General features: G+C 46.3%; 1 protein-coding gene across 1 annotated transcript; it reads left to right on the forward strand.

The window, feature by feature from the left end:
• Positions 1-13,519: 13,519 nt before the first annotated feature.
• Positions 13,520-14,621, forward strand: LOC144132077 (uncharacterized; the record flags this gene model as incomplete). The annotated part of the gene is made up of 1 exon (XM_077664477.1): positions 13,520-14,621. A coding segment is annotated over one exon (921 nt), but the record flags the coding sequence as incomplete, so codon positions are not given.
• Positions 14,622-19,172: the final 4,551 nt, after the last annotated feature.

A 19,172-nucleotide genomic window follows, 5' to 3' on the forward strand; every position in this document is an offset into this window, starting at 1 on the left:
CTTTCTTGCTCTTTGGGGCTTCGGCTTGTGTCAGAATAATAGGGTGCGTTGAACAAACGCTGCCATTCAGAACTAATGCATGCATTCAGAAAAACGTGCACTTCCTCGCAGCGGCCCACCACGGAAACATATCCAAGTTTTTACTTTTGCAGAGCACCTTGAAACAATTACTGCTGTTTTCACGTTTGGCATTACGTTAAAACGCAGCGTTATACTCACCGGCATTAATTGCAACCACCTTCGTGTAGCCTGCGAAAGTATTTGCGCACACTCGCAAACTAATTAAAGCTCCTGATTACAACGAAAAAAAAGCTTAGGTTTTTTTTGTGTCCGAACTTTTTAAAAACACCTGTTTTTTTCTGACCACATTACGACCCATGTGTGATATTCACTGAGGTACTATCGCGCTAAGGATGAGCTACACCGCGCGAGCGCATGACCGAGCGCTCGGCACGGTTGTACAGTGTCGTCGATCGCGCCGTTTTTTCGAACTATCTGGAGAGGGTGTAGCTGTTCCAGCAAGCGCGCTGTAACCCCTTTGCCCCGTTTATCTGAAGGGCACATCATTTTTTTTCTTGTTCACTTTGTTTTCACTGGGGAAGAAACTGCAAGTTTATGCAGCGCCTTTTCCATCGACGAGGCACTGCGTGCGGAAGTTGGTTATCACAGACTGAGTGCTTCCATCATCCGCGAATGGCTGTGCGTTTAGACATGATATCAGCACTGACAGAGCACGTTAGCGTCCAGCGTAAGGGCGGAAGCAGCCGCGACGTGGACAACGCAGTGTTTTCAACAGAGCGTTTGCATGGTCCGGGTACTAATGCGACAAAGCGTTGTCATTGCTACCACCGCCATTCTCTGTTGTAGCAACATTTCGCATTTGGCCATAGCAGCCTACTTTGTTCACTTGCGGCAACTCCTGGAACCACGCGTCGGGTCGCCTTCACAAACTTCCCTCATGTGTAATTGCTACAGAACACACCGCTCCTTCTTAAGGTGTGTTGAATGATATCGAAATTTTACAGTGCTCTATAACTAAGGCCCCAAACCCCGATTTTGCCGATCATTACACACATTACGAGAATACATTATTCCACAGTCAGGTCATGCAAAAGTATGACCAGGAAAGACGTTTCCAAGAAACGTGATCGCAAGATCTTGTGCATGGAATTTTTTAATATGGTACTTAATTGGCGTTCCGAAGGGTCGTGTGTTCCCTGAGAGATATATTCAGTCTGAATGAAAAACTTTTGGACGGCACTAGGAAAGCTTGCTTGCCGTGAATACGAAAGCCTGAGATGAATTAAGAAGTCGATTATTGTGAGAATAGGAGGTGTATCAGGAGGTTAAATTGGATCAGTAGTAATCACGTGTATATACTGCCTTGTATACCTTATGACCAATAACCGTTGACATCACGGCAATTTTCGGGGAGCAGTTTTCCTGGACAACCCCACCGATGCTGACAGCTTCGGTGGAAATAAGGCTTTCTCATTAAAATATATTTTTGGTATTTGAGTGAACTCCGAAGCTGCGTCACTTTTTGTTTCTTTTATTTTTGTGCGACTAAGAATTTAAGCTACAGTCAGAGATGGGGTAGTTAAAGAAGTTATCAAATAACATTGACAACTCTAATATTTCTTCATTGAAATAGAAAGCAAACTACCATAAAATAAAAATTCTCCCTAAAGTAAATGTAATATACTATACGAATACTGCCTACCATTCCTTTAATATAGCAATAGAATTAGGAAGAAACGCACGAGTTGCGCACCGAAATAAAAGCTAACAAATTGTAAATAAATATTTGATTAGAAGGAAGTAGGCGAGAACTGCAACGCACACGTAGAGGGATGTAGCAAATTCAATACAGCTAGCTGTTGGCGCCGAGAACTGCACTTTGAAAATTAAATCTGAAACTACAAAACCACGAACACCAGAAAAGAAAAAAAAAAGTGGTCGTCACTATTTAGTATTGTGTCATCGCCCCTTGAACGGCGACCACTTCCTGCATCCTCGACGGAAGCGACGCGTACAGATTCTCGATAAAATCTGCTTCATTTTTCATGCGCATCCATTCCTCTTCTACCGCGTTTCATAGCTCATCAGAGGACGATCGGTGCAGTCCTCTTTTGCAGAGCCCGACTTTCATCCTTCCCCACACATTTTCAAAGATGTTGAGGTCGGCTGCTTTGGGCGCCCACTGTAGACATCGCACTCCTCGCTCGTTAAGGAGTTCCTCGACAATTTTTGCGGTGTGCACAGGTGAGAGATCATGCTGGAAGAGGAAATCTCCTTCAGGAAAAGGGCCATCCAACGCGTAGGGAATAATGACATAATCAATTATGTCACAATAGCTGGCCTATGTCAGGTGTCCGTCAATACGATATAGGACACCAAGTTCATCTCGGGACACAGCTCCCCACACATTGACCGTAGTGCGGCCACTTGATGCCACTTCCTGGACGTAACGGGGTTCGTGGCGGGTATAGACAGGGCGCCAAAGTCTGTTTTTGGTCCCAACGTGTGAATGTTGATTCGTCGGAAAATATTACCGTTTTCCAGTCGTCGGTGGTCCAGTCGACGTGTTCACTTGCGAATTTAAGTCGCGCCGTCTTGTTCGCATCTGTCAGGAGCGGCTTCTGAGCCGCCGGATGGCTCCTCAGACCTCCTTCCGCCAGCCTGCGTTTGACTGTAGACACGCTGGCCGACACACCAGCAGCAGCACCTATCTCCTTGGCGGTGCTGAAGGGGCTCGCCCGCGCGGCCTCGAGAATGCTCTTGTCCTCAGCTGCAGTCGTTGCTCGAGGGTGCCGTTTATGTGGAGCGTCGCCGATGCGGTCTTCATCCCTATAAGCCAGGATGATGCGGTTCACAGTCTTATTTGACCTTCCAGTAATATCCGCTATTTGACGTTGGGTATACTGCTTTAAGGACAGTTCAAATATCTGCAATCGCTCACTGTTGGGCACCCGGGACATCTTGTGAGCTGACAAACGTATTGCTGTTTTCTCTCGGCTCTACAAACAGCCACTTTCCAGCGTATAAGTCTGCGGCGCTTCTGTCCACATTTCCTTGTTCAGTAAAATGATGAAACGAAAAGCAGCCAACCAGATAAGAGCGAATGGGCGGACCGAGAGGGCCCCGATCACGAAGTTTGGGCGTCGACGGACGGCTACAGTTATCATTTTCGAAACTGATGTCAAAACAAGAATAAACAAGGGGGAAGGGGGAAGTGAGCAAGTGGAGGTGATGCGAGATGGCTGGAACAGCTACACCCTCTCCAGATAGTTCGAAAAAGCGGCGTGATCGACGCCACTGCACAACCGTACCGAGCGCTCGGCCATGCGCTCGCGCGGTGTAGCTCATACTGAGCGCGATAGTACATAACAGTAATATTGGAATGCCTATGTCGATCTGCCCCCTCGAGCCTCTTGTTTAGACTTTTAGAGATAATGTTTGTTTCGCCTTAGTAATTAAGAGATCTCCGCGTAGTCAGGGTTCAAGTATGCATCAGCAAGGCTGGCGAGTGGGTGAGTTGGTACTGATTCAGCTCCTGAGTACCTCACCTGAATACCTACTTCTTGGCACGAACAAACTGCAAAAGAGGAACCACAATGGGCTGTTTGTAATCAGTTGGCATGAATTCGGAGCGTCGCACTTCAAGGCGCTAACCTGAACATGCTGGTGAAAGAGTTGGTCGACGTTTCACACAGGTTAGCTTGTCGGACCGTGCTTTCCAGAGGCTTCTCGGCTCTTTGAAAGATTCAGTACTGACGCAGCATTTGCGGAGCTACTTGGCATGATCTATCAAAAAAATTACACACAGAGATTAAGCTTCGTTGCTGCTAGAGTGGATACAATCTGTTATAGAATCTGCATGTCGACGAAAAATAAAAAGTAGCCACGCTCAATGCAGCGGTTGAATGATGTAAATGGTAAACGGAAGGGTCTTAGCCAGAATCTCGTGAATCCATAGCCACTTGCAGATCACTGTGCCGCCCAACTCTTACTGCGATGTTTCTTCGCTTTCCGCTTTCTGGCGGAGTGCAGACGCTTATGATTTGAATGCGTCCGCTTGAGCGTAGCGCGCAGGCGCGAACTGGCACAGCAGTACTTGGAAGCGTTGCGTCTCTGTCAGACAGTGGCCCGCTCCAGTCGGCTGCGCCGAAGAAACCACGATAACATGGCATGAGCCGGCGAAACACGCTCGTGACGGCGCGGGAGTGAGTTTGACGCGTCTCGCCGTTCTTAGATAGAAGCCAGATTGATCTATTATCATGAGCGTTGCTTGCACAACCAAGATAGGGTCGCGTCCCGCGTAGATCTATATTTCATGTGCACATTCGCCAGACTACTAGGAGATATCCCAACCTGACTGCAAGAGAAATAAACATTTTGCACAAAGTGGCGAGGCCACACACACAGTTTTGTGGATAGTGTAATATTACTGTAGTTATATGTCTACTGCTTCAAATGCTATTACTTTGAAGCAGCTGCAAGAATGGCTAATATCACCTGTGCCAACTGGCGACCTGCTGCTGAAAGAGACTGGCGAGGTGCTGCTGGAGACGATCGGCGACGGGCTGCTGGTCCTCCTCTTGCAAGAAGCCATAGCGCCGCACGTTCGTGCACGAGTGGAAAAACGTTCTTCGCCACAGAAAATGTCTCAGTTGCCCATAACGTCATCGTGGTTTACAAGCGACGGTGCATACCCACCTCAATAGACTGATCCGCGAAGAACGATGGCCCGTGGCGCTGGCCGTGTCTATAAGAGCAATAATACTGCCTACTTGCCCCCCCCCCCCCACCCCCCAGCAAACCCACTCCGGTGTGCCTGCGGTAGGATGCGACAAGGCATGTTCAAGCGGCATTTGACATAATGGTGCTGATAGACTCACCTGCCCTCTTGCTTTAAACGGGCCGATTCTGCCCTCTTCCTGCAGCACAGAACATGCCAAAGGTGCCGCCAACCGTCGGCGGTCTTGACGGCCGGCCCCTCCTTGTTCAGCATTGAGGCGAGCTCGCCCTGCAGCTTGCGCTTTTCAACTGCTGTGTATGTGTTAAGTCGGCTGAAGTTGAAGCCAAGAGCGGATGGCTCTCCATAAACTCTATTAGCATGAGCTGCCGCTCGCTCGACATCCTTCTTTTAAGCGCTATTTCGAGAGTAGGATTCCCGCGCGGAGACTCGCCGCAGCGAACAGCGGGTAAAGCAGGCAAGAGTGTTTCTGTTTCGTTTTTGAAAACAGCGAATAGCAAGGAAGAATCATTGCCTGCATCTTGGGTTGGGGCTGGTACGTATACAGGGACATGTGCGTGCGCTACGTTGTAGCAACACAAATTAAGAACGAATGAAAACTATCAAGGTTGTTAGTGGGCGCCCAACCGCTTTGCTTGTTTGTTGCTCGTTACCAACTGATTCATTTGTGTGCCAGACGTTTATGCGGCCAAACAAAGTTTAATTTGAACAACAGTGCACCGTGGTGGTCTTGTAATTCCTGAACCAAAATAAACAGAACCAAAATCACATATCCATGTTCCTCCCACCTACAGAAAAGTGTTCATACACCTTGAGCCTGGCGCATGATAGCCTTAGCTGCTTATGTGTCATTAAACCCAACACAACACAACACAAAACACAACAAAGTCACATACTTGGCATTTGTCACCTTTAAACCACTTTTGTCAAGCGCCGATCGATAACACAGACTTACATCGTCAAGATGTCTTCGTCAATTTTCAGACCCGGCATTCTTTGCAAGTTTCTTTCTGGAGATCCGTGGCCTTCACTGGCTTCGATCAAATTTTTCCGTGCACTTGGTACAACCACACAGTACCTTGATTTTAGACGGCGAGTAAAAAAGCAGAAACTAGCCGCGGGATCAGCTGTTTTCCCGAAAGCCGCCATGTTCACTGTTTATTTCTGCCATCGTGCCCTCATGGCGACAAAATTTACCCATGAAACAATTTAATTGCAAAACTATAAGTACTTCTTGTTTTGCTTCATGCTGCTGAAAGTGAAATACAGTTTCTAAAAAAAATCAAGCATTATTAATTTTATTGACTGCGTGTTTTCAAGAAAAGTTAACATACGGCCCATTGACGTGTATATAAGTGCCTTGACGTGCAAATAAATGCTTCCGGGGTGGCACCTTGCTAGTCATTGGTTGATTCGGCGTTTCGTCACGCGTTGACGTCTGATCATGACATCGTGGTGTCGTCATTATGACGTCACGCTCTATAACTTTAGAGTGAGTTCCGTAATTCGGGCCCAGGTTCTTTGCGTGCATGGGTCCAACCCAATAAAACAATATAAAAATACGGCCAGAGCAGAACTGTACAATGTACACGCCATGGCAGAGGAAAAACCTAAGCGTCCACTGCAGTAATCGAGATCCCACTTTACGCTTGCCGAGAAGCGGACAGTCGTTGTTTCTGAAGCAAGCATTGGAACGCTGCGTATACCTATGAGTTCGAACCGTATAGGAAGCGCGACAAGGGACACCTACTTTCTGGCAGTGGCAATGCGAAATTCGATCGAGGGGTCTGATACAACTTGTAGCGGCTCATTGCATCGCGAAGGGCCTGCACCCACGCCAACGGTGAACTAGCAAGGAGAGCAGCAACGAAGGATTGCCGTTCCCGCGCCAGCGTAATCCTCTGCTTCGGTTGTAAAAAAAAGAAACACCGGCATGATGCTTAATGCTGTCTCGAGCGTCCTCGGCAGTGAATATTTGCTTCCCTCAACTGTCAGCAACATGAAAATAGCTAAGCAGGCGCGAAAAACTTCGCTGCCACGTCTACGCGCCACTCACGTCCATTCACGTCCTCTCACGTCCGCTCACAACAACTCACCTCGACTTATCACTCACGTCCGTTCACGACTCGTCACCATTCACGCTCACATCCGCTCCTTAACGCTCATTTCCACTCACATCCCCTAACATTCAAGGCCACTCACACTCACATCCACTCACTCGGACTCACACTCATGACGACCCACACTCACAGTCGCTAACCCGCCCCCACACTAACCTCCACTCACACTCACATTCACAACCACTCACCCACACTCACAGGCGTGAGTGTAAGTGAGGCGATATGAGTGCACTCATGAGTGGGTGTGCCGACGTATGCCCTAAACATTGCATGATGAACTTACTGGCATATTGGTTTTGGGGCGAGGGAAAGGTGACTATTAGTAGCAGCCGATACAGCGCGGCTTCCGATCTCTACAGTGCGCGGTAAGGCCGAGGGCGCATGCGGCGGCTCTCCTGGCGCCCGCAGAAATGCCCTGCGTAGGAGGAATGCTCAACTGGCTTTTCGTAAAAAGATGAAGGCCAAAACAAACAGCATACAAGGAAGTGAGGACTCCATGCGCTTCGTCTTTTCACGAATCCCTGCAGTAACTAGACCCCCTCAGCGTGCCCAAATGATATAAGCCTCAGGGAAAACCTCCTATACGCGGCAAAGTGAAGGAGCAGGTGGTCTAGTGTTTCCACTGCTCCGCACCCGTCACACGCATTAATCGTGGCGATTCCGTGACGCTCCCGTCGTTCCCCGGGACACGCGCAGCCAATGCGCACGCGGAGGATCATTGCACGTTGCGACCGCGTAAGTGCGCGACAGCCGTTGATGCTGTCGATGCCTTCACCTCCTGCGATGCGTGGGTCGGGGTGCTGCTTTCGAAGATGGTCGTGGATGACCGCACGCACGTCCTCCAGCGCATGGCGCAGATCGCTGGGAAATAGTTGACGTGCGGTGGTCGCGAGGTCGTCAGCTTCTTCGTTGCCGGCGATGCCGCAGTGACCGGGCACCCACTGTGCACGCACGGCACATTCTCTCTGCGCAAGGCGCTCGATGCGCGAGCGAATGTCCCGCACTAGTGGGGTACCGCGGCCGGTGGATTGCAGCCGGCTGAGGGCGGCAATAGCAGTTTTGAAGCGAAAAGCTTCTCTACGCTAGTCAACACCACGCATCGCGCGAGCCGGCGTATGTCGGAGCACGAGTAACGTCACGCACGGCGCAGGTTGCCGCCGCCGACCCCATCGCCTGACCTTTCGCCGCTGCCGCGTTTCTCTCTCTCTCTCGCTCCTTAGTTACTACTGCGCATGCGTCACTAGTAGCACCGAGCCACAGGTGCGGCGCTGCGCAGCGCCGCGCCTTTCCTCAAAATCCATCTTTCAATTATCAGTTTTCTCTTTCTTCTTTCCCTCCTTCCTTTGTCCCTTCCTTTACGACGCGGTTCGGGCGTCCGCCGAGATATGTGAGACGGTTACTGCGCCATTTCCTTTCCTCAAAAACCAAACAAATGATCCGACGGCGTTCACAGAGTTCATTGGCGTTGTCAACTTTGCAAACGCCGTTCAATTTCATGAAAGCAAAGGCGCACAATCTGCTCCGCGGGTAAGTGGAGACCTCAATCTCGCGTTCATGTGCACGTGGCGTTCATGTCCAACTGCAAAAGCCTGCCTTGATTGCGCGCCGCACATTCTATAAGCAGCGCGCCCTCCCTGCCGCCCTGGGAGGTGGCAGGCAGTTAATGGTTGATCGCGAGTGATTGATCACCAAATGAACACTGCGGCATAGGTGCAGCTGCAGTGCAGCATGCCAGCCACAACGCTGTCAGCGCTAATGAATTCAGGCGACATCTCTCTCATCACCGCCACATGTATCGAAGCACGAATGAGGCGTCCGCATACCCAGGGAGCCAGTTATGCGCCCTTCCTTGCGGCGGCTGCGTTTTTATGGAGGAAAAACGCTAAGGCGCCCGTGTGCTGTGCGATGTCAGTGCACGTTAAAGATCCCCAGGTGGTAGAAATTATTCCGGAGCCCTCCACTACGGACCTATGTGTTCCTCTCTTCTTTCACTCCCTCCTTTATCCCTTCCCTTACGGCGCGGTTCAGGTGTCCAACGATATATGAGGCAGATACTGCGCCATTTCCTTTCCACCAGAAAACCAATTATTATTATTATTATTACTCAAATCCATCGCCATCTAGAAAATTGTCAACGCCAACGCCAATGATCACAGTGAACGCCGACATCTTTCGCTTTGTATATCCTGGATTAGCTGAGCTTATCCACATAACTTTCTTTTTTTTTCACAAATATTTACTATTTTCCTGCGTCAGAGGCAAAACGATAAGGCGCCCGTGTGCTGTGCGTTGTCAGTGCACGTTAAAGATCCCCAGGTAGTCGAAAATATTCCGGAGCCCTCCAATTGCGGCACCTCGCTCTTGCTTCCTTCTTTCACGCCCTCCTTTATCCCTTCCCTTACGGCGCGGTTCACGTGTCCAACGAGACAGATACTGCGCCACTTCCTTTCCTCAGAAACCAATTATTATTATTATTATTATTATTATTATTATTATTATTATTATTATTATTATTATTATTATTATTATTATTATTATTATTATTATTATTATTATGCTTAAGTAATCCGCAGCTGGTCTCTCAATTACGACGTAGGAATGGGATGCTGTAAGCTCTCCTTGCAATGTTGGCTCTTTTCCAATGAAGGTCAAGTATATATGCAAATATTAATTTGAAGATTAAAGCAGCATGTGAGATACAGGGACATTTCTTGCAGCTTACACTCAAGCGCTCACGAAGTTGAGCAAAAAGTTCTGCATTTCTTTAGAATACTAGTGCACTTATGAGCGTTCTGTGTAGTAAAGATATCCGCATTGTCGACAGGAATGTCGACTCCATTGTGCGGTTGCCTGAAGTTACTACACCAATTTTGAATAGAAACATTGTCTAAGGTTTAACTACTGCTCAAGAAATCGATTCACGTGACCCACGGCTTGCTTCTGCGAGCGAGAGATGGCGCTGGCGAGCGCCACAGCTTCCATATCACGGTTTCGGCGGTGGCGATGCGCCGGTGCGTGGGTGCGCGGGCGCAAAAGAAGTACGCCCCCCCCCCCCCCCCCTTTTTATTTTATTTTCTCCGTCGGGAGATGCACGCGTCTTGCGCCCTGAAAAGCGCCCGCTACCAAGAAACAGAACGAATGACGGTGTTTTATTTTATTTGGCAATATACGAGGCGTTCGAGGTAAACGAGTCTCCGATGAGTTTTGTGTTTCCACTGGCCGAGGGATATACGATAATTAAATATGCATCTGTTGCGCTCAAGTAGCACCACTGCTGTGTATTTGGATTTCTCGCGCTATCTTTTAGAGCTTGAAGAAAAAAAAATTACTCGGACGGTACCTTGCTGCAGTCAAGAAGTTAATATTTAAAAAGCTAGCTAGTCATTATAAACTAAATAATCGACTGTGCAGTGAGAAAAAGAAAGTTAGGCAAGGTTTAATCATGGTTATACCAAGGGTCAAGCGAAAGTATTTTAGCAATGGCCCGGACCAGATTTGGAGGTCGTCATCGTGTCGGGCACGCTCACTTATGGTTGCACGCTCACTAAGGTTGAACGTTCAGTTATGGTTGGGCCAAATCGGCCGAAGTCAAATTTCGAGGCTGGCCCGGATAAAATTTAGAAACTGCCATCGTATCGAGCACATTGAAATTAGCCACAAAATAGATTTCGGTCCAAATCAATGAAGTTCAAATTTCGGGGGTGGGATGGGCAACATTTCGGAAACGACCCGGGTCTAATTTAGAGACACCATCGCATTGGGCATAGTCCAAATATGCTTGTCATCTGACTTAAAGCTGTTGCTATGAGAACAGAAAGTTGGGCTAGTTGGTTGATGTTGATGCTGAAGAAGTGGGCGCGGAAAAACAAGGACAAGCGAGACAATCGCTCTTCTTTGTTTGTCTCGCTTGTCCTCGCTTTTCCCGCGCCAACTTCTTCAGTGTGTTGCTATGAAATCGCTTAGTGCGAAGGTCACTTCAATGCCATATACGCACACCGGACCGAAACTCAAGTGTTGCCTTGAATAGATACTGCAGAGTAGGTTACACCACCCTCAGCAGTACTGAACCCATTTTACGCGCCTAGGACACTCCTTCAGCTGTTAAAAACGTGGTTACATTTAGCTGGGAACCTGTTCTATTTACATGGAGAGAGAGAGAGAGAGAGAGAGTGAGAAACGTAGGTGAAAAATTCATCCCTTTACTCAACAAAACATTGGCTAAGTCCAACCACATACGGTAAATACACAACTGTAAAATACAAGCATTTGCGATAGACATGGTTGCACACAAAGATGCATATCAGAATTGAATGCATAAAACCGACAGGAATGTCAGCAAAACGATCCGGTATGGAATGTTACTAGCATGACGGATTTATTTCTTTCAGACACTCATTAAGTTCTGCTATCTAGAAAAATCTGAAAATTTGCATGTGTATTAGCCGATACAGGTAAAATATTCTCCAAACTGTTTTGCTAGCCCAATTCTCGAACGTTGCTATAAAGACCAATCTAGCAAGCCCCAGAAAATCATTCCTGTATTGATAATGTAGTTCATTACCCCCTACATATGTTCGATTTCGTTCATATTGGCCAGAATAAAGTGACTGCAGTGCGCGCGGCGCTTTAATAGTAGCTTTCTATATTCGTATAAATATGTTTTGGTGCTGAACGAGTGGCGTTTCGCTGTAAAAACTGCGGAGTTGCGCAAAGTTATTCAACTAACTTCAAACTTTTTCCACCGCTTGCGAGATCGCATTGTTTTTTCTGCGATAATAGCCAAGCAAAGCAACGCAAGCAGACGACTGACGACTTTCTCCGCACCTTCGGCAACTCCTTCGGACTCCACCGCCGCCGCCGCTGTTTTTTTCTTCCACGCGGGAGTAAGAAAAGGCACTGGTATGGACCTCCTTCACTCTGCGACGTCACGAAGATGCGGTGGCGCTGCCGTCGATAGTGACTTTCGCGTGCTAGGCAAAACAACGCCTCACTCCCCTGCCTACCGCAGTTAGTGTATGGTTCCGGGTGCTCGGAAAAAAGCAAAATCACCATGCCGACTAGCTGTGTTGCCGTGGCGTGCACTGAAAGACACATAAAGGGAAGTTCAGTAAGCTTCCACAGGTTTCCAGTCCAAGAAGGTCGCCGTAAGCAGTGGGCGGCCGCGGTGAAGCGCGAAGGATGGATACCGATGCCGGCTCATCGAATATGCGGAAAACACTTCGTCACAGGTAAGCTGAAGCAGATGCAACTTTACATCACTGTGATGTGCCTGCGCAAGAGTCACCATTAACTCTAATTTGACTTTCTTCGCGACATGTAAGTGCATCTAGCGCTGTGTTTGTATGTAGGGTGCGATTCCGAATGTAGTACGTACGTACATACGTGCACGCAGACAACAAAGCATTTGTGTGATGCGAAGGAATTTTATTTGTTGTCGCAGGCTTAGGATGTGTTAACCTGTGCAAACAATTGCTAGAACAAGCCGTGTCACACACAACTGTAGATATGCGTAGTCAGCGGCTGCGCGAACGAACAAAGTTGCACTCGGCAATGGTTTTGTTGTCGCGGCTAATTAGCAATTTTAACCCGTACGAAAGGGATCGCTAACAAGTTTAGCCGTGTACACCTCGAACTGCTTTCCTTGGTTTCATGATGAAGAGAGTGCACGTGTTAACTGATAACCATTTGCTCGATCCCATCCGATTTTTTCTTTACCACGTGCATGGTCTATTCACAGCTAAGTAGCCGAGCGCCTTAACCACCGAGAGTTTGCGGCGGGTACAGCTCGTAACTGTATAACGCACTCTAAAAGCGCAGAATGTAATTTCATCCTTGGTACACAGGAGAGCCATCAGACGATCCTCACCACCCCGATTATGTGCCGACAATATTCGCGCACAAAAAGAACAAAAGAACTGCAGCAGCTGCTCGCCTGCAGCGCGCCAAGGCCCGAGCCCTCGCTCGAGAAGTGCAGGAACCAATGAACACTTGTAAGTAGATTATAAGCCTGCACTTAAATGTATCATGTATTTTTACTGCTTTTTCCCCGGTTGCAATCTTTAGCACTGAAGCTTCCTACACTTGCTGATGCTTTTGCATTTCATTTTTTTTTGTCAGCACCCTCATCAGATGATCAAGTTATGGAAGCTGACGAAGCCATAAGTGATGTTGGTGAGCTGGTTGTGGTTCAGTTCTAATTAAGACAGAACTTTATTAACACAGCAGGTCATCTTTTTTTATTGTATGCGTCATGCTAGTTACATTATTTCAGATTCTCAGGCTGAGTCCTCTCAGCTTGACATGGGAGCTACTTATTCACAGCATGCCGGTGCTGAAGGTAAGAAAGTAAAAACACGAGTATCTCAATGAACCATTCAGCTCATTCATATGCAGGCCTCGCAGCTCCACATGCATCATGGAGGGATGAAGAGATGCCATCTGCTACATCAAGCATGGGGGACGAGCTGCTCGTAGCAGTACCATGCTACATTTGCAGTAAGTGTTTTGCAGTTACGTGTGGCGTGCATCATTTATAGCCAATGCTCTTGTTTCAGAGCCAGCATATCAAGCTTTGGAAAGAAGAGCTGCTACTCTTGAAAAAGAAAACAAAAAGCAGGAGCGAGATATTGATGTCCTAAAAAAAGCAGTGCATTATTCCAAAGAGAGGGCTGCAGAAGCAGAGCAGAATGTGCAGCAGGGACGCTTCTCTGCAAACTGTATCACGGAGCAGTGTGTGAGTGTGTACACAGGACTGCCAAGCAAAGCGCTTTTCCTCTTTTTTGTTTCACTTTTTAAAAATGTGGCTCTTTATATTCCAAATCACTGCACTGTAGCAGATGCTGTTCTAGTTGTGCTAATGAAACTAAGGCTTGCGCTGCTGAACATTGACATCAGTCATCGTTTCGGGCTCTCAGAAACAACAGTGGCAAGGATAATGGTAAAGAACATACCAATCATAGCTTCTGAACTGAAGCGTTTCATTATTTGGCCTTCACGGGAGGACGCATGCAGAACAATGCCCATGATGGTGCGTAGGAAGTATCCGACATGCATGGCCATAATTGACTGCACCGAAGTACGAATTCAAAAACCATTAGGGTATTCTGCTAGGTCTAAAACCTATTCCCATTATAAAAGTTCCAATACTATCAAATTCATGGTCAGCATCACGCCATGCGGTGCTATTAGCTTTGTCACGAAATGCTGGGGAGGGCGGGCATCAGACAAGGAGATCATATTGAAGTCGGGCTTCTTGGACAAACTTCAGGAAAGAGACATTGTTTTGGCTGACAGAGGGTTTTTAATCAGAGAAGATGTTGCCCATCGAGGTGCCAGGTTAGAAGTGCCAGCCTTGACAAGAGGCAAAAGGAAACTTTCAGCTAAGGAAGTGGAAGATGCCCGGCACATCTCTAGAGTGCGTATTCATGTGGAGCGAGCCATTGGCCGCATTAATGTGTTCCACATTCTCAGGGACCGACTGTCCATCACTATGCTGCGGCATGCAACAGACATTGTTGTAATTTGTGCTGCTATCACAAACATGAAACCTCGACTTGCATGAATATGAAGCAGAGCATGGCACAGCATCTTTTCGCTATATCGAATAAAAAGGAGCAGCAAATTGAGGCGCGTCAACATGCGAAGATTTTGCTGTGTCTTTGCTTGTGTTGTTTTAGATGTGTGTGCCGAGTGAATTGCTCTGGGACAAATTAAACATGCTATTGCGTCGCAATAACCAACGTACCTGCATTTAAAAACTAATGACTGATGGCAAAGCTTTGTACGAGGCGGAACTGGCTGATGCTTTTAATAATTTTTTTACAAATATTAGTATGCCAGGAAGCTCCTCAAATGCATGTCAATATATCAGCATGCGGAATGCAAAATCAATATTTCTACAGCCAGCGAATGTACAGGAAGTAATTTCAACAATAAAAAATTAAACAACAGCAGCAGTAGGGATATCAACGAAATTCAAATAAAACCAGTCAAGTATGTCGCAGATGTCATTGCACCAGTCTTAACGCATATTTCTAATAAATGTCTGATGACATCGACATTTCCAGTGCAAATGCAAACCGCAAAAGTAGTAGTGCTTTTTCAAAAGGGAAGCCGAAATGAATTGGGCAATTACCATCCGGTGTCTATCTTACCTATATTTTCTAAGCCCCTTGAAAAAATAATACACTGTAGGCTTGTAAACTTTGTTCATCACTGTGAGATAAAAACAAAACACCAGTTTGGGTTTAGGAAGAATACGTCTACAGAATTAGCTCTGCTTCACCAGAAAGGGTATATTTTAACACAGTTTGAATGCAAGGCAATAGTACTCAGCCTATTTGTCGATTTTTACAAGGCATTCGACCTCGTCAATCATGATGTTCTGCTGAAGCTGGACTTTCACGGTATACGAGGGTGTGGATTACAGTTATTGCAAACATATTTATCTCATCGATATCAAGTAGTCCAAATAAGCAACTCACGATCACGAGTGCTGCCACTGCCTTGTGGTGTTTCACAAGGCAGCATATTGGGCCCCTTGCTATTTAACCTGTGTATAAATGACATTGTTAACATTAATCAGAACGCCAAATTTATTATTTTAGCAGATGATACCAGCATATTTTTTTCTGGTAATAACATTGATAAACTTATCACTGATTGCAATGATACCATAGTCAAACTGCAGCAATGGTCCTTATCCAATTACATGAAGATTAACGAAAATAAAACAAAAGCAGTTCTCTTCCGGCCAAAAAATAAACCTGTTCCTCCTCATGCCGATATTGTTTTAAACTCTCATCCTGTTGACATTGTTGACCAGTTTAAATGTCTAGGCGTTATATTCACTGCCAATCTGCCCTGGGAATCGCATGTGAATTTTGTATTAGCCAAACTTGCTCGAATAACCGGTGTAGTCGGTCGTCTCGGATACATGCTTTCTACTAAAACCAAAATAATGCTTTATAATTTTTTTCTATCCACATGTCAAGTATTGCCACACTTGTCTGGGGCACTACTACTTTCTCTAACACACGAAAAATATTCCATATGCAAAAACGGTATCTACGCCACGTGTACAATGCTGGTTATAATGCAACCACTGCAGAATTCTTTCACAGGGCACATGTTATTACAGCTCACAAGCTATACCGCTACCGTTTGAGTGCTAGGTTTGTGTATGAAGTGAAAAAAATATTCATAGCCTCGATGCCTTGGCACATTTAGAAAGAAATGAGAAATGTTATAATACTAGACGTGGAGAAAACTGGAAGGTTGCTGTACCATGCTTGAATTCTGGTATGGAGCGTTTGTGTTTTTCTCTGCCATCTCTTTTAAACTATCATCAGTCACTGAATTTTGATTTATTTAGTTGTTGCACTGTTACACTTCGAGACCTGTTTGCTCATTGACTAACGTGACTTCATCTATTCTGGTGTTTGTTTTATCTAGCTCAGGACTTTTTCTTTTCTTCTGCAATTATCAAGTGTCTTAATATGCTTATCGCTTGTTCATTCTTTTGTGCTGATGGTGTTTGATTGGTCTGGCTCAGGACTTTTTCTTTTATTTTGCTCTGTTCAAGTGCCTTGATTTGTTTATCGCTTGTTTATGCTCTGGTGCTGTCTAGACGCTGCCTTATATATGGATCTGCGGACTCGTCAAGCTGCCAAGTGGCAGCTTTTTTTCCATAGCCCCTCCATCTGTAGCACCTGATGGAAAATAAAGATTTGATTTGTATGACTTCAAGGTTGTATGCTTTTTTTTTACAAAACTCCTGTAAGAGCCTGTCAAGGCCTTCAGTATTTATAAATAAAAAATAGTACCACTTCTGGTTTCTGCTTCTGAAATATACTGCAAGTATGGCAGAAGACTGCGACTGCTTTCTGGCAGGCACATTTCTGTGACCATCTGCACAGCCTGAGCCACGCAGTAATTAATGCCAGGCAAGTAAGACTGGGAAAGTGGAAAAACTTTATGCCGTGAGGCCACATTAAAAACAGCCAGGCTGCTATATTTCGGCCTCATGACTGCAAAGGGGCAGTTATGTGCTAACTTGGTGTGCTCGAAAAACCATGCTAATATACAGCTATCGTTAACTCAATGCAGCAAAAAGGAACCCAGGCACTTACTGAATTTTTGACGGCTCAAGAGGCAAGCAGGCAAAATCTGGCTGGTCACCCTTGTTTGCAACTGCTTTGTTGTAAGAGATGCAATACTGAGTAGATTTCTGAGAATGTTCCTTATCAACGAACAAAGTTCTTGCAATGTGAAAAGCAGCAGAAATTATGGTGGGTCTTCTGGATATGCTAGTCACTAAAGCAGCAAAGATAAAGCAAAAATGAAAACTCCACATCCCAGACTGGAGCTGAAGCAGTAACATAATCACTCATTTTGTGGTGCACGCACAAGCCATGTTCCTGGCCCTCTTCCACTTGCTCACACAAATATTCCTGCTACAAGAAATACAGGCATTTTCTAAGTACATGTAGGCAAACTCAGTGAGGCAACAGTTAGTACAACCGGGCTCCTTGATTTTCAGAACAAGTTCTTCCTGCACAGTCTCAACATAAACACTGCTCAACAGTCGCAACAGTCTGAAGGTCACAGTAGCAACATGAGCTTTGACGTGAACATAGAACACATATATGAAATTGGCTAATGGACCTGAAACCACTGCATGCCTCTGTAACGCACCACAGTCAGGAGCTTCCGTTCCCATTGAAGCTGAATGTCAAATACCATGCCCAAGTGAGCAAAGGTTGTGTACAGTGAAGTTCTTAGTTGCCAACCGGCCACTGAACGCTATCCTGGGTTACTACGTGGGAAAAGCATTGAAATTTGTTGAAAAAAATCTGGATGCAGTAAATTACTAGATGCATGCATAGCAACTGAGGTTAAACAAAATGCTCAGCTTCTAGCCGGAGAGGTCTTCCAAGGTTACCATGTTGTAATTATTTTATACCACAGATTTGTTTCTGGTTCATGATTACATCCATCAAGTTTGGCAGGCATGTGAAGTTTCACTCCAGCGCCAATCTATAACATTTGCAGTTTCTGTGGCCTTAGCTCAGGCAATTTCAGTTGGCAACTCTAACGCAGCAGCGGCCTAGTCGTTTGAGCATCCGCTTGCGGGAGACATGGGGTTCGATCCCCAGTGCCGCCTGATACCCACCGGTGATACAATGGGTACAAGCTTCCCCTGCCTGGTGCTCGGCTTCTTTAGGATGAAATGCTTTAGAAATAGGTCTTTGACCCCACCTTGAGAAAAAGAAAAACCTTGTGGCATGGCACTTTTTGGCCAGAGATGCCGTTGCGCCATAAAAATTCATCATTATTACAGTTGGAAACTCTGGCTTTTCGATGTTACAAACATCCTCTGCACACAGTCATTAACAAAATTTTGAAGCTTCATTTTGGCTGTCGGACATCTTATGCAAGGATTTGTCTATTGGTACTTCAGCCTTGCAGCACAGCCTGCTAAGTGATAAGAATGAATGAACTGCATGCATGAAAATAAAACATGACCAGTAGTATTTGCAAGCCAGCTTACAACAGAGCAGGAAGCACATGCTCGGCCCAAACAGCACGAGCTTTTTCTAAAAGAGGCTTGAAGAAGTGGCTGCTATATGGCACCTCCACAATTCCAGATTGGTGCGGCAACCACACCACAAAATGGCACACAGCTTTTCTACAAACGTGCAGCTGCGTCTGCACTTGTGTAAAATACGTGTGGGTCTCCAAAAGGGTCCCACTGGCACTCAAGTATGAGGCTTCCAATACTTGGTGGTGGGGCTCCTTAAGAGACCAGGGACATTTGATCTCCAGTACGCCCACACCATGGCAACTGCCGTGCCACAGACCGTCAGGGGTTGCACCAAGGAAAGGAGCCTGGGAAAAAATATTGTTGAGGTAAATTCATGCACCACATAAAATGAACAAGACCATGATCAAGTTCCTTACAAAGCCGCTAACTGAATGTGAATTGAACAGAAACATACATCTGTATCAATCACAAAGCCAATTTCATGGAGCTCGAAGTTGGCATGACGTGCTTTCATGAACTCCAGGTACTGCTCCTTGGCCACCTTTCTTTTTGTCTGCACCCCATCTGACAGCCTCAATGTTGAGTGGGGGCCGCCGCTGCAGGAAGCTGTCCAGAAGGCCCTGGACATTTGTGTCTGCCTTCAGTGTTCGGACCTAAAAAAAAAGATGCAGCTATTTTAATTCACTTACTCCTATGCTCTCACTACAAGCAAATAGTTACAAGTACAAAAATGATTTCTCACCCTGTG

Source organism: Amblyomma americanum, chromosome 1 (assembly GCF_052857255.1).
Source record: "Amblyomma americanum isolate KBUSLIRL-KWMA chromosome 1, ASM5285725v1, whole genome shotgun sequence".
Lineage (NCBI taxonomy): Eukaryota > Metazoa > Arthropoda > Arachnida > Ixodida > Ixodidae > Amblyomma > Amblyomma americanum.